The sequence below is a fragment of the Cervus elaphus genome, chromosome 31, assembly GCF_910594005.1.
Source record: "Cervus elaphus chromosome 31, mCerEla1.1, whole genome shotgun sequence".
Lineage (NCBI taxonomy): Eukaryota > Metazoa > Chordata > Mammalia > Artiodactyla > Cervidae > Cervus > Cervus elaphus.
This window is the reverse complement of record NC_057845.1, coordinates 4,929,246-4,956,785: the sequence shown is the minus strand read 5'-3', so window position 1 is coordinate 4,956,785 and position 27,540 is coordinate 4,929,246. Positions and strand designations below refer to the sequence as shown.

At 44.7% G+C, this 27,540-nt stretch overlaps 1 protein-coding gene across 5 annotated transcripts; it reads right to left on the bottom strand.

Annotated features, from left to right (window-relative positions):
• Positions 1 to 547: 547 nt before the first annotated feature.
• On the bottom strand, positions 548 to 27,540 carry C31H21orf62 (chromosome 31 C21orf62 homolog). Of its 5 annotated transcripts, none has more exons than XM_043892866.1 (4): positions 27,486 to 27,540; positions 18,835 to 19,377; positions 16,714 to 16,787; positions 559 to 1,780 (listed from the first exon to the last, which is right to left on the bottom strand). In XM_043892866.1, the coding sequence occupies exon 4, from the start codon at positions 1,725 to 1,727 to the stop codon at positions 1,062 to 1,064; it is 666 nt and encodes a 221-aa protein (XP_043748801.1). In that variant the 5' UTR covers positions 1,728 to 1,780; positions 16,714 to 16,787; positions 18,835 to 19,377; positions 27,486 to 27,540; the 3' UTR covers positions 559 to 1,061. The 5 variants fall into 5 exon arrangements, 4 of the variants coding, with proteins under 4 accessions (XP_043748802.1, XP_043748801.1, XP_043748799.1 ...); XR_006339132.1 differs by lacking the exon at positions 559 to 1,780 and adding an exon at positions 7,443 to 7,824; XM_043892867.1 differs by lacking the exon at positions 16,714 to 16,787 and having other exon boundaries at positions 548 to 1,780.

Below are 27,540 nucleotides of genomic sequence, written 5' to 3'. Positions count from 1 at the left end.
TTCTCATTCAGCCCTAAGGTTCCACCATATCGGCCAGGCTCCAACCCTCCCTCCCCACCACCGTCCCCCACTCCCCACCACTGAATACACTCATGAGACTTCCCTTTCTCAGTGTGAATGTGCTTTACAAGATGTTTGGAAAATACCAGTCTAAGGACCTAATCATTTTGAGGGGCTCCTTGTCCCAAAACCACTGAAGTCTGTCATTCTCTATATAGGGGAATTCCAGCCTATGTAAGAACATGAAGAGGGGGAGAATTGCTTTTTAGCAATGTTTTGAAGGAAAATGCTTTTCTTTTTTTTTTGAGTGTGGATTTTTTTTTTTTTTTTAAGGGCTTCCTTGGTGGCTCAGATGGCAGATGGTAAAGAATCTGCCTGTTACAGGAGGCCCAAGTTTGATCCCTGGGTCGAGAAGATCCCCTGGAGAAAGAAATGGCTACATATTCCAGTGTTCTTGCCTGGAGAAGTCCATGGCTAGAGGAGCCTGGTGGGCTACAGTCCACTGGTCGCAGAGAGTCAGACAGGCCTAAGTGACTAACACTTTCAGTTCTCTTTCATTTTTTAAAAGTCTTTATTGAATTTGTTACACATTGCTTCTGTTTTATATTTTGGTTTTTTGGCCATGAGGCATGTGGGATCTTAGTTCCCTAACCAGGGATCGAACTGGCACCCCCTGCATTGACAGGCAAGTCTCAACCACTGCATCACCAGGGAAGTCCTGGAAGACCCTTTCTTTAGGGTTCATCCCCTCTGCTGAGCTCCACCAAGCAGTCCTTGGGGTGCACTGATTTGACATTTCCCTACCCTCCCTTAGTAGCAAAAACCTAGCCTCTAGCTGGCCCCCAACATATGCTTCTAGACTGAATCAAGTAGGTTTTTTGATTATTTTTATTTTGTTTTCCCAGGGCCAGGCATGGGTGGAGCAGGCTGGCTCTGTGTGAAAGGAGGCTGGGGGAGAGGTGAAGTTGAGGCTAGGAATACCCATGACCTTGTTCATAGATCCCTTGTTGAGATGATCCAGCAGGTGCCAAAGTCCCCGGAGGATGGGCACAGATACGATGTTAGTAAATGAATGTGACAACATAGCTTTTGTTGTTTAGAATTGGGAAGGTTTTAAGGTGGGAAAAGTAGGGGAAGTTGTTGGCCAGGCTAGCAGAGTTTGCAACACTGTATGATTTTAAGGTGGACACCCTGTTGAACAGTGCCGTATCTAAGAAGGAGATATACGTACAGGTTTGCCAGCCTTGCTGTAACAACGTGGGCTTCTCTCTGGATTCGCTCTCCCTACCGTCGTGGATGAGTAAACTCTGTTCAGGGGAGGGATGCTTGGCCTCCATGCTGACCCGAAGCCTCTCCAGACCGCAAACAGCCAGGTACTCAGTGGGGAGAGTGTTGGTACTGCATAGGGAAAGCTTCAGGTCCCGGACCAGCGTGAAGTTCAGCAGAAGCCCCAGCGCAGACGTGTCTGTGAACCAGATGGTCAGACGGTCACTGTAGCTCGTTTGCTCGACAGCAAGAGGCAGCATGGTTTTACAGCTGCACATCAGGTTGGCCAAACTGTAGTCACAGTCCCGGACGTCTGCTGAGCAGATGCACTTCCGAATGGTGTTTTCCTTGGTGAAAATGAGCGTGCCGTTCCTCTGAGCCCTGGTGAAGCAGTCAAGTGCAAAGACGCCCAGCGCGCTGATCAGAAAGAAGCTGTGCCCAGAAGGAGGTGCCATTCTCATCTCAGCGTGGGCTGGCCAGGTTCCCCTTCATGAGCCGATTCATCGAAACTCACCTGAAAGAAAATACGCAGTTTTGTTATCACAGCCTCTCCTTAGAAATGAGCAGCTTCTGGGGAAAAAAGGAACCCCCTAAATAACACGTCGTAAAGTTTCTCACTTGCAGTTCCAGCAAAGGCAGGTGATGCTAGGAGCCCAAGCTCAGGGCATGCTCTTTTCTAAGAGCCTGGGGTGGGGGTGGAGGGAGGGCAACAACCAGGCCCCTGAAATCTGAAAAAGTGAGCTGGAAAACTCCCGGTGGTGTCTGTTGGTGGTGAGATAAACATGCCAACAAGCAAGCAAAGAGCAGTTCCCGGGAAAGGAGACTTACTGCATCCTGTCTGTGGACGGAGAATTGGTGTGATTGGAGGCTACACATCCTCCAAACATCCCGTTATCGGTACAGAATGTCTGTCTTACCCACTTAAGCACACATGTTCCCTCCTCCCCCTCAATATCTGACTTCCTGGAATTCAGGAGACAAACGGTTTCTTGTTGGAATCAGCTACCCACATGCTATCTGTTAACAGAGCATGCATACCGATGATGAAACAGTTAATGGTAAACTTCAATTTCTAACTAGACAAACATGCTCCCCTCCCTCTCATCAATCTGTTTATATGACTGTTCTTATTTTCCTGGTCTCCGAGACCAGGATTGTAGTCCACATTAACTGTGTCACTAGACAAGGAAAAGACCCATTGCACAGCAATTCATCACAGGGGTCTCAATTTACCGACTCCTTTCCCCCAAACAAACCTTATCAATTGATTTTTAAAATTTTTTGATTTTTCAGTTGCTTGCACTGGGTCTTTGCTGCTGCATGGGCTTTCTCTAGTTGTGGCTGGTGGTGGATACTCCTCCTTCCAGTGCTCAGGCGTCTTGTTGCCGTGGCTTCACTTGCCAAGCACAGGCTCAAGTTCGCAGGCTCAGTAGTTGCGGCACGTAGGTTTGGTTGCTCAGCAGCATGTGGGCTCTTCCCAGACCAGGGATCAAACCCATGTCCCCTGCATTTGCAGGTGATTTCTATCCACTGTACCTCTAGGGAAGTCCTATGAACTGATTTCTCCAAAATGAGAAACACTATGTAAACACTGTTAAATGATCTAAATAAGGTAGGAATGCATGCTGAATTGAAAGAGCAACCCCGATGTCCAATTTGGGTGAAAATGCCCTATGGGTGCCTGGCGTTTAATTGATGTGTGTGTGGTCTTCTTTTATGGTGTGATTGAAATGACACGTTGTGAAATAGGACACCAGATTTCAGGTTTTCAAAAATTAGTAAATTTCCCCTGACTTAGCTGATGACCAAAGAGAGAAAACAATATAATTCAGTGCATATATACATATGGCGGTGGGCACGGCAAAAGGCTGGGAATGAGACCTCTGAACAGGATCTGGTGACGGCTCCCGCAGGAAGAGTGCTAAGGAGACACCGATGGGAAGTCAGTGCCCGGTGGGGGGTGGGTGTTAAACATGTGTCCAGAGAAGATGGTGAAGGCAGGAAGGGAGCTAGGCTGACCCGCACCCTTTAGGGAGCAAGATGAAGCTACAAGAAGGCAGCGCAGGTCAGTGTGAAATCCAAGGGGGACAGAGCTAGAAATGCCAGGGCAGGTTCACAGGCAGCACAAGTCCATCAGCAGGAGCTGGAATGAGGGTGAGGAGATAACAAATCGTCTCAGCCAAGTAAACCTGAACCAGAGGCGAGACATTGGTTCACAGCAGTCATGATGTCATCCATCCGTCCATCCAACAATTGCTCACGGGGAGTTTCCCAGGTGGCAGGCACTTTGCTAGCCCTGGGGATACAGCACAGAATGAGAAAATGAGCAAAGAGTTCTATGGGACTTGATTCTGCTTCCAATGCCCAAGGTGGGCCCGGCCTGCGTGTGAGGACCAAAGGATAGGAAAGGGAAGGAGGCAAAGGCAGGGGTCAAGTAAGGCCAAGCAGAAGATGCAAAAAGAAGCATGACCTGGGTCTTGCCCCCAAGGGCTCCTATGCAAAAGAGGAAGACAAAGAAGGCTGAACTAAGGAAGTCACTCCTTGGAAGGAAAGTTATGACCAACCTAGTCAGTCAGTCAGTGAAGTTGCTCAGTCGTGTCCGACTCTTTGCAATCCCGTGAACTGTAGCCTACCAGGCTCCTCCATCCATGTAATTTTCCAGGCAAGAGTACTGGAGTGGGTTGCCATTTCCTTCTCCATGGGAACTTCCCAACCCAGGGATCAACTGAGCTAGCAGGGAAGCTAGTAGACAGCATATTAAAAAGCAGAGACATTACTTTGTCACCAAAGGTCTGTCTAGTCAAGGTTATGGTTTTCCCAGTGGTCATGTATGGATGTGAGAGTTGGACTATAAAGAAAGCTGAGCACAGAAGAATTGATGCTTTTGAACTGTGGAGTTGGAGAAGACTCTTTAGACTCCCTTGGACTGAAAGGAGATCCAACCAGTCCATCCTAAAGTAAATCAGTCTTGGGTGTTCATTGCAAGGACTGATGCTGAAGGTGAAAGTCCAATACTTTGGCCACCAGATGTGAAAAACTGACTCCTTGGAAAAGACCCTGATGCTAGGAAAGATTGAAGGCAGGAGGAGAAGGGGACGACAGAGGATGAGTTGGTTGGATGGCATCACCGACTCAACGGACATGGGTTTGGGTGGACTCCGGGAGTTAGTGATGGACAGGGAGGCCTGGCGTGCTGCAGTCCATGGGGTCGCAAAGAGTCGGACATGACTGAGTGACTGAACTGAACTCCTGAAGATACACACAGATGTAGGATCATAGCAGACAGGCAAGCTAAGAGTCCATTCAGGAAACCAGATAAGACATGTGATAGTGCTTTGTGTTTATTTTGAAGTTGGCACAGAATTTGAGTCTTACTTTTTTTAAAAGTATAAGAGTGTTTTTCTCCTTTCTAAAAGTGGATTTTTCAAACATTTTTTAAAATTAACTTTGACTGGACTTTAGTTGATTTGCAATGTTGGGTTAGTTTCTGCTGTATAGAAACGTGACTCAGTCATGCTTGTGCATGTATCCACTCTTGTTTAGATTCTATTCCCATATAGGTCATTACAGAGTGCTGGGAAGCGTTCCCTGTGCTGTAAAGTAGGTCCTTATTAACTACATGTTTCATGTGTAATAGTGTATAAATGTCGATCCCAATATCCCAAATTATCCCTCCCTCACGCCTTAGTCATCATGTTTGTTTTGTACATCTGTGACTCTATTCCTGCTTTGTAAATGGGTTCGTTTATACCATTTTTTTAGATTCCACATATAAGCGATATCATATATTTGTCTTTCTCTAACTTACTTCACTCAGTACACCATTCTCTGAAAGTAAGTGAAAGTCACTCAGTTGTGTCTGACTCTTTGCTACCCATGGACTACACAGTCCATGGAATTCTCCAGGCCAGAATACTGGAATGGGTAGCCTTTCCCTTCTCCAGGGGATCTTCCCAACTCAGGGACTGAGCCCAGGTCTCCCTCATTGCAGGTAGATTCTTTACCGGCTTAGCCACCAGGGAAGCCCAAGAATACTGGAGTGGGTAGCCTATCCCTTCTCCTGCAGATCTTCCTGACCCAGGAATCAAACCAGGGTCTCCTGAATTGCAGGTGGATTCTTTACCAGCTTAGCTACCAGGGAAGCCCCACATCAGTCTCTAGGTCCATCCACGTTGCTGCAAATGGCATTATTTCATTCTTTTTTTTATGGCTGAGTAATATGTTTAATACACAGATTCAACATACTCTTGTTAACTGTGTCCCTTCTGCCATTTTACCTTGTGGATCACCAGACTCTCCTTGTGTGCATGCACCTTACACATGCATCCATATCAGAGTATGTTGTTTTACTGCAAGTTCTCAGACCTGTTTTCTGCCTGTTTACATCGTTTCAATTCAGTTCATTTCAGTCGCTCAGTCCTGTCCGACTCTTTGGGACCGCATGAATCGCAGCAGGAGTAGTATCTATATTTTACATGGTTTTCTTAAAGGATTTATTCGTTAGTTCATTTTGTAGCAAGAGAAAGAGTTTGAGCAATGTGTAGAGCCACAATTCTCCCTGAACAAGAAGCTTAATGGTTTTAAACTGTGTTGCAATGTGATGGTAAGTACCCCACTTAGTAAGGAACAGTGCATAATTTATTAATTACAAGACAATTTTAGATGATGATCTGTCCCAGATTCCACTGCAGGTTTCTAGGACTTCATGTTCCAGAAACCTCGTCATCCCTGGACTAGGAATGCTGACGCCAGCACCACTGACCTGCTTTGCTCCCAGCCTTGGAGGGAAAGGAAGGGAGGGGCATTGATCCATCAGCTGAAACCTGGCGACAAAGTATCGACATCATTCTTTTAAGTGTTGATACTGATCAGAGGCAGCAGTGGAAAAAGACAGGGGTAAGAACTGACTGATTTGAAAAGTCCCTGATTCTGGGAAAGACTGAAGGTGGGAGGAGAAGGGGACAACAGAGGTTGAGATGGTTGGATGGCATCATCGACTTGATGGACATGAGTTTGAGTAAACTCCGGGAGTTGGTGATGGACAGGGAGGCCTGGCGTGCTGCAGTGCATGGGGTCGCAGAGTCAGACATGACTGAGTGACTGAACTGAACTGAACTGAAGACAGGAGAAGAACATGGATTTCCCGGAACGAGTTGGGCTGGAGATCCCCAATGGGATTTGTGAGCAACTTCCCAGCAGTCAAGGACCTGGCCAGGCCTCAGCGGGGGCCCTGCCTTCTGGAGATCAGGGAGCTTGAAGGCCAGACCAAGGAGGCCAGATGCATGGGGCCTCATGAAGGGGCACAGAGTGGGCAAGTGTCCCTGGTAGCGGGTTTACATGGATTCCTCAAAGATGCTATGTGGACATTGTTCTTCTTCAGTCTTACCGTGGGTTTCTTTCTTTAGGTTTCTTGGCTGTGGATTGTGAGCACCCGACTTTCACTGTGTATTACTATCTATTTGTGCGTGCTCAGTCGCTCAGTCATGTCTGACTCTTTGTGACCCCTTGCACTGCGGCCTGCCAGGCTCCTCTGTCCTTGGGATTCTCCAGGCAAGAATACTGGAGTGAGTTGCCATGCCCTCCTCCAGGGGATCTTCCCAACCCAGAAACTGAACCCTCGTCTGCGGCATTGCAGGCAGACTCTTTTCCACTATTCATTTGGGGGTAGGTTCCAGACTGGCATGAGTTGAATGGGGGCAAGTGTGTCCCATCACCCTGCCCCTGCCCTTTGACATTTATTTATGTTCCTGTGCCAGGTCTTAGTTGCCACCTGTGGGGTCTGGTTCCCTGACCGGGGATCGAACCTGGTCCCCCTGCACCGGAAGTGCAGAGTCTTAGCCACTGGACCTGCCGACAAGTCCCTACCCCTGCCGCTTGATCTGCCTCTACTCATAGTGGAGGTGGCACTGTGGGAAGGATGGTTTTCTCTGCAGGCTGCTGAACTTGTAGAAGGGAACCATGGATCTATTGGCAACTGCCAAGTGTCCAGAAGGGGTGAGCTTGAGAGTGAAGCCAACCCAGAGAAAAACAGAGATAAGAAGTGGAAAGAAAAAAAAAAAAAAAAGAAGTGGAAAGATATTCCTAACAATCTTTTTTTTTTTTTTTCCCAGCACCCAGATCAAGCCATGCCTGACATTCTTTCTTTTTTAAAAACACGCTTTATTTTATTTTCGGCTGCGGTAGGCTTCGTTGTGCACAGCGGCTTTCTCCGGATGCAGAGGACAGGGCGGCTCTCTAGTTGCGGCACGTAGGCATCTCACTTTGACGGCGTCTCTTGCAGAGGGGCACAGGCTCCAGCTGCGTGGACTCAGTCGTTGCAGCTCAGGGGCTCCAGAGCACTGACTCAGTAGGTGTGGCACATGGGATAGTGACATTCTTTCTTGATGTTTTAGAAAAAGATGTGAGCCACACTTTTTTCCTATTCAAGCCAGCCTGAATTGGGATTTCTATATAAGCAGTTGAAGGAGTCTTGGTGCACTGACATTCGATAAACTATGCTTTCTTTTTTCATTCGCTCAATAAACATGTGTTGAGCACTTGCTTTGTGCTGGCACTGTGCTAGAAGTGGAGAAAATAAAGCCAATATGAGCTCTGTCAAGGGGTTACACCCTAGTCAAGGACACCCTGAACCAACAGTCACAGTGTCATGTGATAATAATTATAACCACAGTTTTTATGGGATACTCAGTCTGCACTGGGACTCCCTGGGGGTGGCTGAATTCATAGGGGAGGTAATATCTGATTAGAGGAATATTTCTTGAATGGAAAAGATAAAAGGAAAATTATCAATGTAATTAGCATAGTGTGATCAGGACTTTTATAATCCAAAAGTAGGATAGAGAGATGGACAGTTTATGAAGACGGCAGGAGTAGCAGTCAGTTCAGTTCAGTTCAGTTCAGTCGCTCAGTCGTGTCTGACTCTTTGTGACCCCATGGACTGCAGCACGCCAGGCTTCCCTGTCTTTCACCATCTCCCAGAGCTTGCTCAAACTCATGTCCATTGCGTCGGTGATGCCATCCAGCCATCTAATCCTCTGTTGTCCCCTTCTCCTCCTGCCTTCACTCTTTCCCAGCACTAGGGTCTTTTCCAATGAGTCAGTTCTTTGCATCAGGTGGCCAAAGTATTGGAGCTTCAGCATCAGTCCTTCCAATGAGTATTCAGGACTGATCTCCTTTAGGGTGGTCTGATTGGATCTCCTTGCAGTCCAAGGGACTCTCAAGAGTCTTCTCCAATACCACAGTTCAAAAGCATCAATTCTTCAGTGCTCATGGTCCACCCTCACATCCAAACATGACCACTGGAGAAACCACAGCCTTGACCAGACGGCAGGAGGAAACTCGGGCAGCAGTAGGAGAGGGTAGTGAGGGGTCCTGTGGGGCTGGAGTCCTCTGACTTGTTCTGACACATCATTTTCTCAGTGTCCCAGCCTTTCCCATGCTCACTGCATCGCTGAGACTTGCCTGCTGTGTCCTGACATGAACCCCTCCACAACCCTAGGGGCAGGGACATAGGGAGGGTGGGGGCATGGGATCTATTTGTGCCCATCTTTTTATGCCATGCTAGAATCTGCCCACAAATGAACAAATGCATGGTGAAACCAGAATAAAGGTTAATTTCTTCCTTACATTACAGTCTAATGCCATTAAAGGCATAAGGAGGGTTTACTTGGCTCCACACAGTCATTCAGGGACTCAGGCTTTATTTCTTTTTAATGCTAACTTCTAGGGTCCACAGGTCCTCCACAGTATTTTCTGCCCACATTTCATGGGCCAGAACTGAGCCACATGGGCCAGAACTGAGCCACCTGACTGTATGCAGCTTGGAAATGATGCCCAGCACTGTGCCGGGAAGGGAGAGGAGAATATGGGTATTGGTGGGCACTAAAAGTTACTAAAAGTTACTGACCACACCTAGGTTGTAAGACACAAAGAAAGACTTTGTGCAACCATGACAAAAGCTCAGGAGGTGTCAGTCCACCTAAACCTTTCAGGCAAGAGGCTGAAAACCATGTATGATCATTAACTCTTTGATCATGGAATCACTGAACATGTCCAGAAACCAGAGCTCCTATTCAGACTTCATGCAAATATCATTTTTATATTGCAGTTGGAGAAATCCTGAGTGCAATTAATATGAACAGCTAGATGCACGAAAGCAAAGACTCCTGAATTGAGCAGATACAGACATCAGTAACTTCAAAACAAATTCCACAGAGATTCCTCCCCAATCTAGGATTACACCCAAAATTTAGATAATGTTTATACTTGGCTCCAAAAGGAACGTTTCAAACTGGACTAGTTTTGTTTATACGAAAATATTACTAGTAAGGAGATAGAGTGTCAGTGGGAGGATAGCATTGGACCATTTTCCTGAAAACAGATTTGAAATGTCATGAATAATGATGTTTTGAATTCTATAGTCTTAACAAACACAAAAGACAAGAAAAATGACTGTGGGAATGCAGAGTAATGTTCTCCAAATCCTTACAGCAATTAAAACTGAAGAGTGATCTCAAATTTTAATTCAGAAGTAAGTTTAATTTGAAATTAGGAGTGGTTTTTTTTTTTTAAGCGGAAAGGCAACTTAAGGAAAAGACTCAATCGAAGAAACTGGAGAAGCAGGAGAACCAGACACAGATGAGATGCTCCGGTAAGAAGCAGACGGCCTGAAATATGAATCTGAATGGCAGCATGGGGTAGAAAGGCAGAGAGATCCAGTGTCTAGGTGTCCAAAGAAAACCACTTGGATGCAGGACTTGGAGATCTAGGCAAGGATGTTTGTCCCGAATGCCATCCCTAGAGGGTGTCCCTGCAAAAATCCTCTAAGATTTGAAGGTGGTGAAAATGAGAAAAATTCCAGAAAAGGAGACACTTTGGAATCTTGGGTGTGTCCCATAAAGGGAGAGATGTACCCACACTCTGGAGTTGTTTTATCAGAAGGGTGCCCACTGCTGACACAGACAGTGGCAAGATGGCCTCACTTACCACAGGGGCTTAATGGGTTCCTCAAGGAACATTGCATGTACTATGGGAACAAACAGCTGGGAAACTAACTGTAAAGTGAAGTGACTGGTGGGTGCTAATTAAAAACACAGATCAAGTGTTGGGCAGGAAGAAATGGGAAAGACTCCCAAAGAAGGTGATGTCTGGACTGAGAAGAGAGAGGCTGGCATAACGAAAGCTGAGATGATGAAGACAGAAAAGTAATTTCAGCAAAATCTCAGTCTAGAGTACTTGGCGTGTCTTTAGGTCATGAGGCTAGGAATGAGGCTGGGAATGTGCCAACCAAGCTAAGGGGTTTGGTCTCCAAACTCTTCTGATCTTCATTCCTTCAATAGGAACCCTTCCCAATAGATAATAATTTTTAAAGATTTTAGAAATACCACACTTACATTATTTACATTGTAAACAATACACAAAAAGAATGGACTTTTAAATGTTTGAGATGAAAAATGAAAATGGCTTCCCTGGTAGCCCAGTCAGTAAAGAATCTGCCTGCAATGCAGGAGACCTGAGTTTGATCCTTGAGTCAGGAAGATCCCCTGGAGAACAACATGACGACCCACTCCAGTATTCTTGCCTGAAGAATTCCACAGATAGAGGAACGTAGTGGGCTACAGTACACGGGGTCACAAAGAGTCTGATATGATTGAGTGATTAACACTTTCACCTCACTGGCTTGTATATATACACACCCTCTTTGGAGGTCCTTGCAAGTGACAAAAGTGAGAAGCTGAGGGTTTGTAAGCAGGGGCGACCTGGGTAGATCTGTGTTTATGGAAGTTCGTGGAGGTGCCAGGTGGAGACTGAATTACGAAAGCAGAGATGAGAGGACAATGAGTTCTACGTGAAAAACACATTTCACTTGTGTTTTCTTTGATGGTTTATCTCTCTCCATTTGCTGACTCCTTCTAACTCCAGGCTCTCAAGGTAAATTTATTTCAATATCTGGAGTCCTTGAGGGGTAGAGAGAACCAAGAGGGTGGGGTTGAGGAGGTGGGGAGGAGGCCGAGGCTCCCGCCCTGCTGTCCCCTTGCTGTGCCTTCATCTTGATTCCTGTCCATCCACTCTTTCCAGGTTCAGTTCAGTCGCTCAGTCGTATCCGACTCTGCGATCCCATGGACTGCAGTACGCCAGGCCTCCCTATCCATCACCAACTCCCAGAGTTTACTCAAACTCAAGTGCCCGGTGCTAAAAACCAACTCTCATATAAGGGTCGAAAATCATTTTGTTGGTGTTCACTCCCTAAGCTGTGTCTGACTCTTTGCAATCCCATGGACCGCAGCACTCCAGGTAAGTCTTAATATAGATTCAAATAAACACATTCTTGCTCAAGGGGATGGCGCTTTAAGCCTTATCCCTACCTTGCTCCTTGTTAGAGGGAGAGCAAGGGATAAATAGCAGCACAGGAGAAGTGTGGGGTGAGACTCTTGTCTAGAACCCCGTGGCCACGTGATCTCAGGCCCACTTCCCACTTGTTCATGGCTGTGACTCCACTCTGCCCATGGAGGCCAGAGGGGAAATGTTGGCTGCTGTGTGATAAATGGATGAGATTCTCACAGAGATGCTGGATGAAGACTTTAGGTGAAGAACCTTGGGAAGGAGTTTTTGGGAAAAAAAAAAAGATTTTCAGCATTTTCCTTTCCCTTGGCTCTGGTCCACAAGCGCAGTGCAGGAAGCAGGTTAGAGATAAACACTATGTAAACACGATGTAAGATGGTATCAGACAGAGGAATGATATGCTTAGTGTTTAATATCTCAAAGCTTACAATGTTGAAGGTCATTTGGGTTTCTCCCCAATGTTTCCTTACTGGGATAAGTGTTGCCTCTTCTTCTTCACATTCTACCACGGCACACACCCTGTCCTTCGGACGAGTCACTCAGTTTTCACACGTCCTCCCAAGTGATTCTGAAGTCACCACCTTGTACGGTCTCTGTTGACAAAAATCATTTCCCTTCCACGGAGGTTTACATAGCTCATCATGAGGGCCAGAAGACTGGGTCACTGTGACTCTGACGGGACCGGTTTCTCTTTAGGATTATACAGTAGGACCTCAACTATTGCTGACTGGTTTGATTCCTTTCAGTCCAAGGGACTCTCAAGAGTCTTCTCCAGCACCCCAGTTTGAAAGCATCAATTCTTTCACGCTCAGTCTTCTTAACTCAGACTAGTTAAAGCCGTGGGCTGAGTCCAGTGGAGCCGTAGGCAGATGTTGCCTGGACAGCTCTCAAGAGCTCTGAGATGTGGGGCATAGAGGCGGGGGACAGGGGCATTCTCCCCACTTCTGCACTGAGGGTAGCCCAGGTCTGGCATGGTGAGGGGTGAGGGGCAGGCAGCATCATGTGGCCCCTCCTGGAAGGCTCACTGGGATGCTCCTGGACTCTGCTCTCTGGGAAGTGAATCAGCAGGGAGCCCCTTGGCAGCAGCATGGGACAGTTAACAGCCAACAGTGACAGAAGCACATGAAAGGACCATTTGGGAACACAGGCAAGGCAATCCTGGGGACCCCAAGAAGTGATTAGAGGAGACTTTATTGTGTAGACATGGTGGTGGGAAGGAGGTAAGGACCTGTATCAGGAAGGTGGGAACATAAGCCAATCAAATATAAGTAGTTAGTGTTAATTTAGCCTTATTTGTGCCCACTGGTTGGTGAAGCCAGGATCTCTTCAAGTATCACTTGGATTGCTGCTTTCAGATAAATGTGTTTAATGATAGAAATGAACTAATGTTCTCAAAAGCTTTTGCTGCTGCTGCTGCTGCTGCTAAGTCGCTTCAGTTGTGTCTGACTCTGTGCGACCCCACAGACGGCAGCCCACCAGGCTTCTCCATCCCTGAGATTCTCCAGCAAAAGCTTCTAGTCTGAGATAATTAAGAGCTAACTGAAAATAGGCATTTTATGTTTTGAAAGCACTGAGCTTAACTGAATGTTGATTTCACCCACGCTTTGCCTGTTAAATGCTGGACCCATCGCTATTGGTATGTTGTGTAAGTCAGATCTCTGATGTGACAAAGCCCTGGTCTTCTGGTTGACCTTGGTTTCCCAATCCCTGGTGCCTGACACTTGGAGGCCCTCCACAAACACTTGTATTATTCAAGTGCATCCCTACATTAGCCAAGTCAGAGTGCATGTATTCATCCTTTGCTTCCTCTTTTACCTTTGCCTCCTAGAATTGTGGAGTGTAGCATATGATCAAATCAGCAAGCAAAGTCCATCTCAGAGTGAATTTCAGTGTATGGCCCAGCCATGACAGAGGAAGCATGATGAACTTTTGTGTATTAGTGAAAGAGTGGGTGTAGTTGAGCTCAATATCCTATGTCTTGCCTCTGAGTCTCCTTGAAGGCCATCGAATGACATCTGGAATAAGTCCCAACAGGCAACCCCAACCTCTTGCGACTTTACCAGGAAGCATCCTCTAGGTTTGCAGTTGCCTTGGAACATTTCTGTGAATCTGATGGAGACACAGGACAAAACACAGTCACCTCAGATGGGGATCATGAGCCCCAAACCAGGGCCCCAGATCGCTACCCTTCCACCTCACTCCACAGACCAAAGGGAAACATGAGTAGAGTCAGCGTTGAGTATATATTGATCTCATAGATATTTGTGGGCATCAGAAACTATTGCCTTAATTGCTTTTGGTTGAAGGATTATAAGAAGCCTGTTGCAAACTTCCCCACAATCTAACATTTAAGCATCCAGTCTTGTAAAACTAACATGGGAAGAGCTTTGCTCAAATTACCGGGCCTGTATTATATGAGCAGGAGGTTGCCAGGAAAATAAGTCAGAGTAATCCCTTTGCTAGGAGATGAGAAACAAACAATGCTGGTAGACCTTTAATATTTTAATTACCTGCTTCCAGAACAGTAAAAAGGGATTCAGGGCTTTCAGTTAACAGTTGTACATTATTATAGCCCCATAAAATATTTTAAACTATCTCCTTAAAAGCCTTAAGCTTTTTCCTTTCATCTGCATTCAATGATTAGATTTCAGAAAAGTTAAGGGTTAAATTTTTCCTTCAGTGGTTTTAGTTACAAATATTGGAACCAATGGCAATTTGAAATTTGTTGCTTTCTTGGAAGATTTTAAAGAGTTTTTACATGTCTACAACTAAAGGTAATGTGAGATCCTGGAACAGAAAAAGGACATTGGATATTTTAAAAAATCTGAATAAAATATGGATGTTAGTTAATAATAATGCATTAATATTGGTTCATTAATGGTGACAAATGTATACCACAGCAGTGTAAGATGCTAATAAAAGGGGAGACTGGTCGTTGGGTACATGGGAACTCTATGCTAGCATCACAACTTCCCTGTAAGTCTAAAACACTTCTAAAATGAGACTTTTATATGAAAAGAATGCCTACTGATCTCATTGATGACTCACGGAAGATTATTTTTGTGACAAGAACAGGGCTCCAGTGGATAGACTGGGCAACACAATTTGGGTCAAACAGAACATCCATGAAATGGTGACTCAGCGTCACTCCAAAGGGCTCCTAAAGAGCTCCTGGCCTTGGAGAAGATCCTGGCTTCCTTACTGACCTGGGAGACCAGGCGTTTCAGAGACGCAAATGAGAAGTGGTCCTTTAATGGGAAACAGGTCACACATGGAAAGAAGAGGCATTGGGGAAAACCGTTAGAACAAGTCCTGACGTGTGTGCGTAGGTATGTGCGTGCGTGCGCGCGCGCGCGCGTGTGTGTGTGTGTGTGTGTGTGTGTGATGCTACCTCATACTGCTTATGATGCCCCGTGTCAGAAGTGCTCTCTATTTCTTATCTGCTGATGGTGGCTCAGTGGTAAAGTATCTGCCTGCTGATGGAGGAGATGCAGGAGATATGGGTTCTATCCCTGGGTTGGAAAGATCCCCTGGAGAAGGAAGTGGCTGCCCACTCCAGTATTCTTGTCTGGGAAATCCCATGGACAGAGGAGCCTGACAGGCTACAGTCCACAGGGTGGCAAAGAGCTGGACACAACTGAGTGCACGCACGCACACACACACACACACACATGAAACCACCCTCATCTCTTGAACTGTCTTCACGTCTTTCACGAATCTTTGGTGGACTAGATTCACAGATGACAGTCCTTGCCTGCCTCCAGCCTCTTACAGGTCTACCTCAGTAAACCACAGAGGAGACACCCAGCTTGTACAAGCAAATCATAGTCACACAGAAGGCTCAGGGCTTGTTTGTCAGGCTTTAAGGCACCCTAATCAGGCTGGCCTTAGGGAGACCCCACTGGGACGGTTGTCATCAGGTTCCCAATGACGCCCATTCCCCAATCTGTCAAAGCCAATGGTTAATTTCCTCGTCTCGTTTTGCCTGACTGCTCACTAGCATTTGATATGGTTGCCCACTCCCTCCTTCCTGGGCAAAGACCCTTCTGTTCTTCCTTTCTGTTGCATGCCCCTGTTTTTCTTGCCACCTCGACAGTTGCTCCTTCTCAGTATCTGGCTAGCATCTTCTCTCCTTCCATGATATTGTTGCATACCCCTCGCTCAGTACCTGGCTCTCTTCTCTATGTATATCCACTCCCTTGGAGATTGCACGCTGACCCCTGACCCCTGATCTCAGTATTATCTATATACTGATCATTATCCAGCTCCCAAATCCTCCCTTGAGCTTCATGCTTATGTATCTAGCCTCTTACTTGATAGCTCTACCTGAAGATCTAACAGACACCTCAAATTTAACTCTTCAAATGTATGCTACTTGACTCCTAAGGAAGTCCAGACTGCTAGATGAAGAAGAGATGTTATTACTTACATTTTACTACACAAAACTTTGGGCTTCCTGGGTGGTGCAGTGATAAAGAATCTGCCTGCCAGTGCAAGGGATGCAGGAGACACAGGTTTGATCCCTGGATGGGGAAGATCCCCTGGAGAAGGAAATGGCAACCCACCCCAGTATCTTGCTTGGAGAATCCCATGGACAGAGGAGCCTGCTGGGCTATAGTCCATGCGGTCGCAGAGTTGGACATGACTGAGTGAATGACATGCACACACAAACCTTTACTGCCCCTCAGCCCTGTGTCCCCAGGGTTAAACTAGCTAAATACAGAAAACGGTCATTGATAAGAGGCAATGTACTTTCAAATAAGAAATGTGGGAGTTACATGTTGTTGAAAAATGACTGAAATTAGGAACTACATGTTTCCTTAATATTAATATTAATAATAATAATAAGTGCCTCTTTTGGTGCCAGGTACTGTTTGAAGTATTATTGCATGTCTCATATCATTTGATCCTTGCAATAATCTTAAAAGTAGATATTATGACCCTATTTTCATTATCAGAAACACAGAGAGGTTACATAGCATGGTCAAAGTCACAGAGACAGAAGGAAACAGCTAAGATTTGAACCCAGAGAGCCACATATACTCTAGGGAGTCATGATGGAAATGACAGTCCTATTTTCCATCCCAGGGTCAAGTTCCTACTCACATGACATCCCGTGCCTCAGATTCCATTCCTAGATTCTGTAGCCTTTAACCTCAAGTGTGTATAGAAACCTCAAGCTAAATGAATGGGAAACAAAAGGAAAGAAGAGAGTTCCATTATGCACAAGCATCAGAACACTTTTTTTTTTTAAGAAGACACTTGTAAATTAGATCTTTAAGTTAAAGGTCAACGTTGGTTGAATGCTACTTCTTCTGACATGGTTAGGGAACATGGGACAAAGACTTCTAGAGAGTGAGCCAATAGGCAGTCTTAACTAAAATATGCAGTTTTCTAATTGACACAGGTTCTTGTGAGAGTTAATTAACCAACGGTTGCAAACCCCTCAAGCCTTTCCTGTAAATGGCTTGGTATGCCTGTATGCGTGGTAAGTCGCTTCTGTCGTGTCTGACTCTCTGTGATGCTATGGACTATGGCCTGCCAGGGTCCTCTGTCCATGGGATTCTCCAGGCAAGGATACTGGAGTGGGTGGCCATGTCCTCCTCCAGGAGGTCTTCCCTGACCCAGGATCGAACCCCTGTCTCTTACATCTCCTGCATTGACAGGTGGGTTCTTTACCAACGGTGCCACCTGGGTGGCCCAAATGACTTGGTGTGCACTCAGCTAATCGCTGTGCTTCAGCTCAGCGCCTCTGGGCCCTGATCACAGAGCCATGGGAAACTGGGGGATGGTCTCTTCCGACCATGGACACAGAGGCACGATCCACTGCAGCCTGACTTGTTTCTTCTGTCCACACCACATGGCTTGTGGGATCTTGGTTCCCCAACCAGGGGTTGAACCCAGGCCCCTGGCAGTGAGAGGGCCAAGTCTTAATTAACCACTGAACCACCAGGAAATTCCACAGACCCTGAATTTTAAAGGTAGATAGTATACTAGGTTTAAGAAATTAAAATACTGATGTGAAAAAGAAGATATGAGAGATCCACACCAGCTGTTGAGAAGTATTCATTTCCACAGATGCTTCATTGGACCTGTTCTTGTCAGAAAATGCCCAATTTCTGTCAAAAATATGGTGTGAAATCTTTTTTCCCTTTCAAACATTATTTTAAATAATGCATTACATTGAATCATTTGGTATAAAAATAAAAGTTAAAAAACTTCCCAAAGATCACTCTTTTCATTAAAAAAAAAAAATTCAAGCAAAAGAGGTCTGATATTTTTGGTAGTTTTTAAGGACAGGTTTTTATGAATATTATGCCCAGTTCTTTTGAAACATTTCCTTTCCTCAATATGCACCAACACACGTTTTGCTAAGAAACTCCCCCCAAACATATTTATGAAACAACAAAATATATGTAGAACTGTGTAAGGATTACTGGTTTTGACTAAGACATCCCTGTAATCCTGTTGCCTTTTGCTATAGTATTTATCATGTTTGTTTCACTTTTGAATACAGGGACCAATTTTTTAAAAAGTTAACCGATCTAAATGTTGAGGCTCATCTAAATTCGATTTCTTCTTGTCTTCCTATGTTTTCTAATGAATAGTGTGTAAATAAACAGTAAATATAACACCATTAGATAAATATAACATTATTAGATAAAAACAGAGCAAAGAAAATAAAAACCAATGTTTTGAGAGTTCCCAGTTCTGCTTGTGATCACGATAAGGAAAGGCGATATAACACATACCTCTTTCACTGAGTTCTTATTTAGCATTAAAGAGCAACAGGAAATATAGCTGGATTTTTTTGTTGTTCATTTTTTTTTTTTAATTTTTGCCAGATCTTAAAAATAGAAACAAGAAGCCCAGATTCCACGGAGATATCTGTTACATAATATTAACCTAAGTGAGTCTATCTATTTAGGGAGTAATGAGAAGACCATTTCATTCTTTGCTTGATGTTCTGAAAACATTTCCTTTGAAACGAAAGAGAATCTCAGTAAAAAGCAATTCACATGCCCGGAAGCTTAAAGGAGTTTCACGGTGAAAGTGACTCATAAGTGTGCGTTATATTCAGGAAACTCAAACACTGCAGAAAAAGGTGGTGCTGATGGTGGCTCTTCAAACGTTACAGAACTTGCCTGCCATGCAGCAGAAATCTGAAGCTGTTAAAAACTGTTAAGCTAGATAGGCTTTTCAAAAAAGAGCAGAGAAAGGACTTACATCTCAGAGTTCCAGGGCCAGGTTGTCGCCTCCACGCCGGGACTGATCCTTCACTCAGGCTTGACAGCTGGTGTAATCTGCCGGGCAGGAAGCACGGAATGCCTCTTCTTGCACTTGCTGTTCTTTTCCGTTTTCGGAAGGCCAGTGGCCCTGGTCATTTCCATGGCAACCAGAAGCACGCGGCCAGCCTTCCAGTTTCATGAGCCACACAGCAGAAGAGAACCCGTCTTGGTCACTGCTGGCCACTCTTTGGGAGTTCCAAAGTGGGAAGTCTGCAGAAGAGATAAAGGAGACTGCTGCTCTGTGCTGACCTGAAGGGCTGACAGCGATGCGAGGAATTCTACTTTAGCAGGAAGTTGAATGGATTAGACGTAGAGCGTGGAAGACTCCTTGATGCTTTTACTATTATGATCATGCTTTGTTCCACTCTTTTTGGCCCAGTGAATTCTTACTTATGGCAAATACCCAAACTAGTATAAAAATTGTCCCAGTGTAGTTGTTCCAAAGAGAAAATGAACTCATTTTCACTCCAAAGACGTAGTCCTGCTGAGAGATTATTACACTATGTGAAGTAAGTCAGACAGAGAAAGACAAAGATCATATGATATCACTTATCTGTGGAATCTAAAATCTGATGCAATTTTAGTATATGTGCTGCCAAAGCTAGCGCTAAAATACGGTACAAATGAACTTATTTACAAAACAGAAACAGACTCACACACATAGAAAACAAACTTATGGTTACCAGGGACTTCCCTGGCGGTCCAGTGGTTAAGACTCTGAGCTTCCCACGCACAGTAGGTTCAATCCCTGGTGGGGGAACTAAGATTCCACACTCCGTGCTGCATGCCCCCTCCCCAAAATAGCATCATGCAAATTTATGGTTACTACAAGGGGAAGGGGAGGGGGAGGAATAAATTAGAAGCTTGTAATTAGCAGGTATAAACTATTGTATGTAAAACAGATGAACAACAAGGTCCTACTGTGTAACACAGGGAGCTATACTCTACATCTTATAATAACCTATAATGGAAAAGAGTATGTAAAAGAATATATATATATACGTATCTGTGTATATCACTTTGCTTACACCAGAAACTAACACAACATTGTCAATCAACCATACTTCAACAACAACAACAACAAAAAAACAAAGATATAGTCCAGTTCCATCACTCAGTCATGTCTGACTCTTTGCGACCCCATGGACTGCAGCACGCCAGCCTCCCTGTCCATCACCAATTCCTGGAGCTTACTCAAACTCATATCCATTGAGTCAGTGATGCCATCCGGCCATCTCATCCTCTGTTGTCCCCTTCTCCTTCTGCCTTCAATCTTTCCCAGCATCAGGGTCTTTTCCAATGAGTCAGTTCTTTGCATCAGGTGGCCAAAATATTGGAGCTTCAGCTTCAGCATCAGTCCTTCCAGTGAATATTCAGGACTGATCTCCTTCAGGATGGACTGGTTGGATCTCCTTGCAGTCCAAGGGACTCTCAAGAGTCCAATACCACAGTTCAAAAGCATCAATTTTTCAGCACTCAGCTTTCTTTATAGTCCAACTCTCACATCCATACATGACTACTGGAAAAGCCATAGCTTTGACTAGACAGATCTTTGTTGGCAAAGTAATGTTTCTGCTTTTTAATAAGCTGTCTAGGTTGGTCAGAACTTTTCTTCCAAGGAGCAAGCTCTCTCTTAAGTTCATTTGAAAAATGTTAAAAACAAATAAACATGCAAAATATTCTGTTACATTAACTGATGAGGGCTTATTATGGGAGAAACCAGATGGATGGTGGTGATGGAGAAAAGTTTTGCTACTTAAAAACATTAGAATACTAGAGCAATTGAATTTATCATTCTCCGGATACAGATGAGCCAATATGCTACAGAAGAGAGCAGCTCCCTGGGGAAGTTTATTCATTTCTCCATCATCATCCAGTGAGTCCTCTCCACACCCCTGCACTGTGCCAGAAGCTTAAAAGAACAATAGAGATGAACGTCACCATTCTTGTCTTCGAAGAAGTTGTAATACGAACAGGGTGGTAATATATGTTGATTGTGGGAAATGTTTGAGGGGCGGCACAAAGAAAATATGTGGGAGAGTTGGAAAAAAATAGGACTACGTTTTGGCGGGAAGACTGGGGAAGTGTCTGTGGAGAAGTGCTTGATGTGGGGCTGAAAGGGTGGCTGGGTATGAGTAGAACAATGTTCTGGAAAGGACAGTGTCTCATGGGATGACTCAGGATTCTGATGGATACTGTTTCTCCTTTCTCACCTCACACAGTCCTGATACACATGCCACTGAGCTTCTCAGGTGGTCCACAGGATCAAGCTACTCAAGGAATTAAGAAAACCGCTGGATGCCATGACAGTTCTGGGGCCAAGTATCAGAAGACCAAAAAGTGGGCTGTGGCCCAGTTCCTGGAAATCCCCGCCCCTTCTCTGAAATAGTTGGAACAATCCTCCTACCCATTAGTCAATGAAATTAACTAACCATGCCATATTTTGAGGCTACACTCTCCCGAGATGGCCCGCACTCTGTGGCGTGTGTTTCTCTCTAAATAAATCCCACTTCTTACCTGTTAAAAAAAATAACAAAACCAAGGAAGAAAATTGTTGAAGCAAGGTTTGGGGACCAGAGAGCACCTGGTCTCTACAGCTCTTTGAAAGCCAGGGATTCATAATCAGAACAAAGGAATTAAGAATAACGTGGTGTTTAGTTTCAACAAAGCAAGCATGTAAATTCTACCACATGAGGATAGTGGAACGTGAACTTTAGTTCAAAAATCTGGATTCTGCTACCTTCTGGAATATTATTACTTTAAATGTTTTTATTTGTTGCAGTTTGTTGATTTGCAACATTGCATTAGTTTCAGGTGTATAACATAGTGATTCAGTTATTGTTTGCAGGTTATGTTCCATTATAGGTTATGAAAGATGTTGAACATTATTATTTAAACTTTATGAGCCTCTGCTTCCTTGCCTATAAAGTGAAAGCTTGAGATAGGATTAAATGAGATGATATATGTGGCAAGGATGCCTCAAATGGAATAAGGGAAGGATGACTGTGCCTATATCAGCTTTCCCAACTTTCAGAACAATTGTGGCTAATATTGGGTTGGCCAAAAGTTCATTCAAGTTTTTCTGTAACAGCTTACAATACAATGGCCTGTCACATTCAGCCTCCGTTCCTACACTTTTCTCTCTTTCTTGCCTCAGCTACAGAGATTAGAAAACCAAAACACTCAACTTGCAGAGTCCTCAACTACCATAGCAGCTGGAACTCCATGCATGAATTTAGTTTTATTGATCATTTTTTTTCTTGATTCAGAACTAAGTCACATGGAGAGAGGACCATGAGCATTTGTTTGGGATTTGAATTCAGTGGGGAGCAAGAGAAGAGTTTTGAGCATCTCTTGCTTGGCCTGGGTCTCGGCAGAACTGGCCTAGTCTGGGAGCGAGTGCTGGAAGGGTGTTTTCTGATTGACTTGCTTCCTGGTTGTCGTGGGTGCCTTGAGCTCATGACTGGCACTGGCTTCCTGTCGGAGGAGGTGGCCTCTTAATTCAGCCACTGTCTGTTTATGGAAGAGGCAGCAGCTCCCTTGATGGCCCAGTTCTATGGTGGCTTCCTGAGTTTGGCTGAAGTCTTTTCAGCCCTCCCCAATGATTTAAGACTTTCTGTATAACTTAAGGAACCCCTTGCTGTTTAAACCAGCTGAAGTGGACTCTGTTGTCTGTGATCGACATGATCCCTGGAACGGTACACGAGTTCTGGGCAATACAAGATAAATGGAGCCTTGCTGGTACTACCTCTTCTGCTGCTTCTTCCTGCTTGAACACAGACACAGACTGGGGGGCGGTGTGTGTGTGTGTGTGTGTGTAAATCCTATCACTAAAGAGGGCAGAGCAGAAGCATGAAGGAGCCTTGTGCCCCGAGGACACTGCTGAATCCCTCAGCAGCCCTGTACCTCCCAGTCTTCAAAATAGAGTTAATATCACCCACTCACAGTTGTTTTAATGACTAACTAGGATAAACTATATAGAGTATTGAGCCTAAACCATGCACAAAGAAGGCATTCAATCATGGTAGCTATTATGATCATTACTTGCTGTCACCTTCTCTGTGTGTGACATGGATGCCTTCCGGGACCTCTTGTCGAGTGGGCAGTTGGGATGAAGGCACAGACGGAGTGGGGTATACTCCTCCCTGGAAACCTGAAGGGCAAAAAAAAAAACCCAACTGCCAATAACATGTGGCTGGATCTCTGTGTGTGGCATGTTAAACATTTACCCCAGGTTATATATCTCTCCATCTTTCTGAAGTACTTCCCTTTGTTCTTTGTGTTAATGGGGTCACATGGTTTAAGTTGATTTCATGAAGATGAATGTTGGGAAGCATAATGAAACCATCCCACTGCCTGTTCTGTTCAGCTGTGGAGTCAAGGGTGGTGGACAAGTGTTTGTTTTCTGTGGGCTTGAATTCTATTTTTGGCCTTGACTAATTTTGTCCCTTTCATTCTTTTTCATTACAAGAGCTGTGCAGGCTTCTGCTGGCACATTCAAATAATACCCAGTGTGTTAAGTAAAAGTGGAAATCTCCACCCATCTCTCCAGTACACCCTAAAGAAACAGAGCTCGTGACAGCCTTCACTGAAGCAAATCTTGCTTTGTTTTCAAACTTCAGCAGCTGCCTTGATTGCTCATTAATACGCTGGCTCCTTAAACTCTTATGATGAAATCTCAAAACACACTGGTTCCAACAGGCTTCCTCTATGTACTCTCATCTGGAGCCTCTAGTGCCACTGTCTTATTATTGCTGATGTTCAGTTGCCAAGACATGTCTGACTCTCTGCGACCCCATGGATTGCAGCAAGCCAGGCCTCCCTGTCCCTTACCATCTCTCAGACTTTGCGCAAGTTCACATCTATCAACTCAGTGATGCCATCCAACTATCTCATCCTCTGTTGCTCTTTTCTTCTGCCTTCTATCTTCCCCAGCATCAGGTCTTTTCCAGTGAGTCAACTGTTCACATCAGGCAGCCAAAGTATTGGAGCTCCAGCTTCAGTGTCCACCATCTTAACCACCTCCAAATCATTATCAGTATCATCTAATACCATTTATTCTGTCCCAGGCAACTTCAGGGACCACGTCAGTCTCCTCATTTCCTTCTCAGCTCCTTCTATGGCACCGTCTGCAACCATATTACTCAATTTCCTGCAGGACCGAGACTCTCACGTCCTCGCCTCACAGCACTGCGTGTACTCTAGACTTCGTCATCAGCAGAGGGCTCTGTTCCGCCTTCACGATGCCTCCTTTCCTTGCATTCATTTATTACTGTGGCGCTGTCACACGGCTTGTGGGATCTTAGTTCCCAGACCAGAAACTGAACCAGGCCCTCAGCCCTGAAAGTGCAGAGTCTTAACCGCTGGACCACCAGGGAAATTCCGCTCCGCTCACACTCGCACAGACACCCGTCTGCCTGGGTACCCTGACCCCCCTCTACGTGGGTACCTTGGCTTTACTTTGTCATATCCACTCTTTGTTCTCTGATCAGCTGCTTCTGTGCTGCCTTCCCCACCGCTCTGATGACCTTCCCATCCAAACTCTGCAGGATGCCCCATACCAGCCCACCCCTGGATTACCAGCAGATCCTGCTTTTAGGGTGACGGCACTCTTGAGAAAATGCAAAGAATTACAGGTCCATAATGCTTGGCATCAGAGGAACCTACTACCCCACCATTCTTTCTGTCTGCCCTTCCCAGTAGTTTTGACAGCTCTTCTCTGCTTATATCGAATACTTATTCCTAACACAGCATCCTCATTCCTATAAGAGCACCCGGCACCTTTGTTCCGTTAGAGGAGCCAGGACCTGGTCTGAGTTTTCTTATCATTCTGCTCATACCAGCATACACCTTCTTACACCATGAACATCTTGGGTCAGGCACTGCCCATTCACCACTTCAGACTTTTCTTCCAGCCTCCACTTGTGTTTTGTTCCGGCCACCACTGTGGTGACCAGTTCTCTCAGGGGTCCAGCCGGTGGCACATGGAGACAATCTGCCAGCCCCTCCTGCCTCCCATCCTAGAACTTACCTCTTTTCACTATGGCTTGGGACCCTGCAGGCACCCCTCAGGATCCTCACAAGTACATCCCAGAGTGCTGGGGTGTTCAGGCCTCCTGGGGTGTTTTCTGACTAGTGGCGGATGCCAGCTGATGAATAAATGCTTCCTCCCTTCTCACCCTGCACTGGCCATCCCAAGATGCCCATTATATGGATTATCAAGAGGTCCATGGGATCAAGCAACCCAATAAGTCACCGTGTGCAGCTTCTCACTGCTTCACTCTTTTACCCCTCCTTCTTCAGATTATAGTCCCCAATAAAGTACATGCAGACACTATTTTTCTGATGTCTGCTCTCTGGGGAAATCAGTCTGAGACATCAGACTTTATTCTTCTTTCCAAATTCTGCTTTCTCTAGGCTCAAATTCTTGTTTCTTTAGGCTAAAAACCAGCTGTCTCATTTCTTGAGAGAACTTTCTTCTATAATGATGTCTCACCTCTTCCAATAATCAGAATCTTAATAATTTTAAGAAATGTGCCCTGAGAGCTTCAAAAATCACACTGTTGTATCATTCACATATGATTACCTTCAAAAAATGGAAAGAATATCCGAAACCTTATGGTGATGTTTTCAGACACTTTGGTTTCATAAAGTACAGTTAACCCTTAAACAACATGGTTTGAACAGCATGGGTCCACTTACACATGGATTTTTTTTTTACATTAGTAAATAATATAGCCCTACATGATCCATGGTTGATGGAATCTATATGGGTGTGGAATTACAGATATGGAGGAACTGCAGATACCAAGGGTCCACTTAAATTATATTAAGATTTTCTACTTCAAGGAGTGTTGGTGCCTCTAAACCCCATTGTTCAAGGGTCAACTGGACTAAAGTAATTTGTCATCGTACTTCAGCTTAATAGCAACATTATCCATGAAACTTGCCTGGAGCTATGAAGGAGAGTTCCTGCCACTTGATGACAGTCACACTGTTCAGAGATTAGTAGAGAATAACAAAGCCACGATGTGATACAGACGTTGGACAGCTGGCCAGGCTTGCTCTCCAGATAAATGACTCACGCCTGCCCAGAAGTTTCACAGCAGATACGATTCCAGTGCATGCCCTGGGAACACTTAAAGATCACTGCCTGCCTTGGATCACAGGTCACTGACAAACGGGCAGAACCATGACTGCCAAAGTTACAAGTGCCAGGATCTACTGTACTTTCTATCTCGAAATCTCTACTGCCTGGACTTTGACATTTGAATGTGCACAACCTGAAATGAATAAGCCATCACCTGACTCACTCACTCACAGTGTCACTCAACTATGACTCTATCGTCAAATAGATATACTGGACTTTCAGTCTCCAGGTCCTCCGAGGACTTTATTTTTGAATCTAGTGACTCTTTCTAAGCGTCACTCTTACTTACCTTCCCTGTTTCACCTGACTACTAACCAACCTGTCTTTGGGCCTCCATGATCGTCATAGGTCTGTGATTTTTTCCTGGTGTTTAGTTCATCATTTGAATTATATCTTTTTCTTCTTTTGACTTCTCTTTCTCCTTCCTTTGAGTACTACCCAAAGTCCATCCTTGACTCTGATCTTCTTTTACATTTCTTCTTCATGAATCCCAGCCCCTTGTTTCAACTATACTAAGGTCATTTGGAGAACAAATAGTTAGCACAGACTATTAGAAATAGGAGGGCTGTCATCTTGATAATCCACCCTCACTTGAATACCTCCAGAAATGAAGGGTTTACCTCCTTACACAGCAGTTTTGTTTTGTTTTTTTCATTTCTGAGAGCTCTACTATGTGAAATAGTTTAGTATGAATGGCTGAATCTATCTCCTTGTAATTTTGAGACATTGACTGTTTTTCTGTCCTCCAAAGTAACAATGAAAAAAATTCCCCCTTCTTTTTGATAGCCCTTAGCAATACTCTGTCAGCTTATATTAAGCTCCTCTTAGTCACCAGCCCCAGAATCTCAGAAATACTTTTGATTCTTCCTTCTCCTTTAATTCATGGAAAAAACAGTTACTGATTACTCAAGTCTTGTTTTGAAGTTTCTCCAGCAGAAATTACATGTTTCAAGGTAGAAGAATTAAGTATTGTAAAAATGATAATTTCAAGTAACCTATAGAGCTAACGCAATAGTGATAAAACACCACTGGGCTTTTTTCCAAAGGAATAAATATAAGTTTTCTGAAGTTAACTGAGATAATAAACAAAGAACATTTCAAAAATGAAGAATGATAAGGAGAGATTAGTTATATCAGCCATTTAAACAAAGTTTACAGCCTTTAAGGTTATGCTCAAAATCCTTCAAGCTAGGCTTTAGCAGTATTTTAAATGAGAACTTCCAGATGTTTGAGCTGGGTTTGGAAAAGGCAGAGGAGCCAGAGATCAAATTGCCAGCATTCGCTGGATCACAGAGAAAGCAAAGGAATTCCAGAAAAACATCTACTTCTGCTTCTTTGACTACACTAAAGCCTTTGACTGTGTGGATCACAACAAACTGTGGAAAGTTCTTAAAGACACTGGAAGACCTTCTCTTGAAGAGAAGGGAATACCACCTTACCTGTCTCCTGAGAAACATAGACACCCTCTTCTCCTTCTTTCCTCTTTTCTGTTTT

Bases quoted from the DNA above. Each gene is read 5' to 3' on its own strand.
- C31H21orf62 (XM_043892867.1), bottom strand. From the start codon at position 1,727: ATGAGAATGGCACCTCCTTCTGGGCACAGCTTCTTTCTGATCAGCGCG.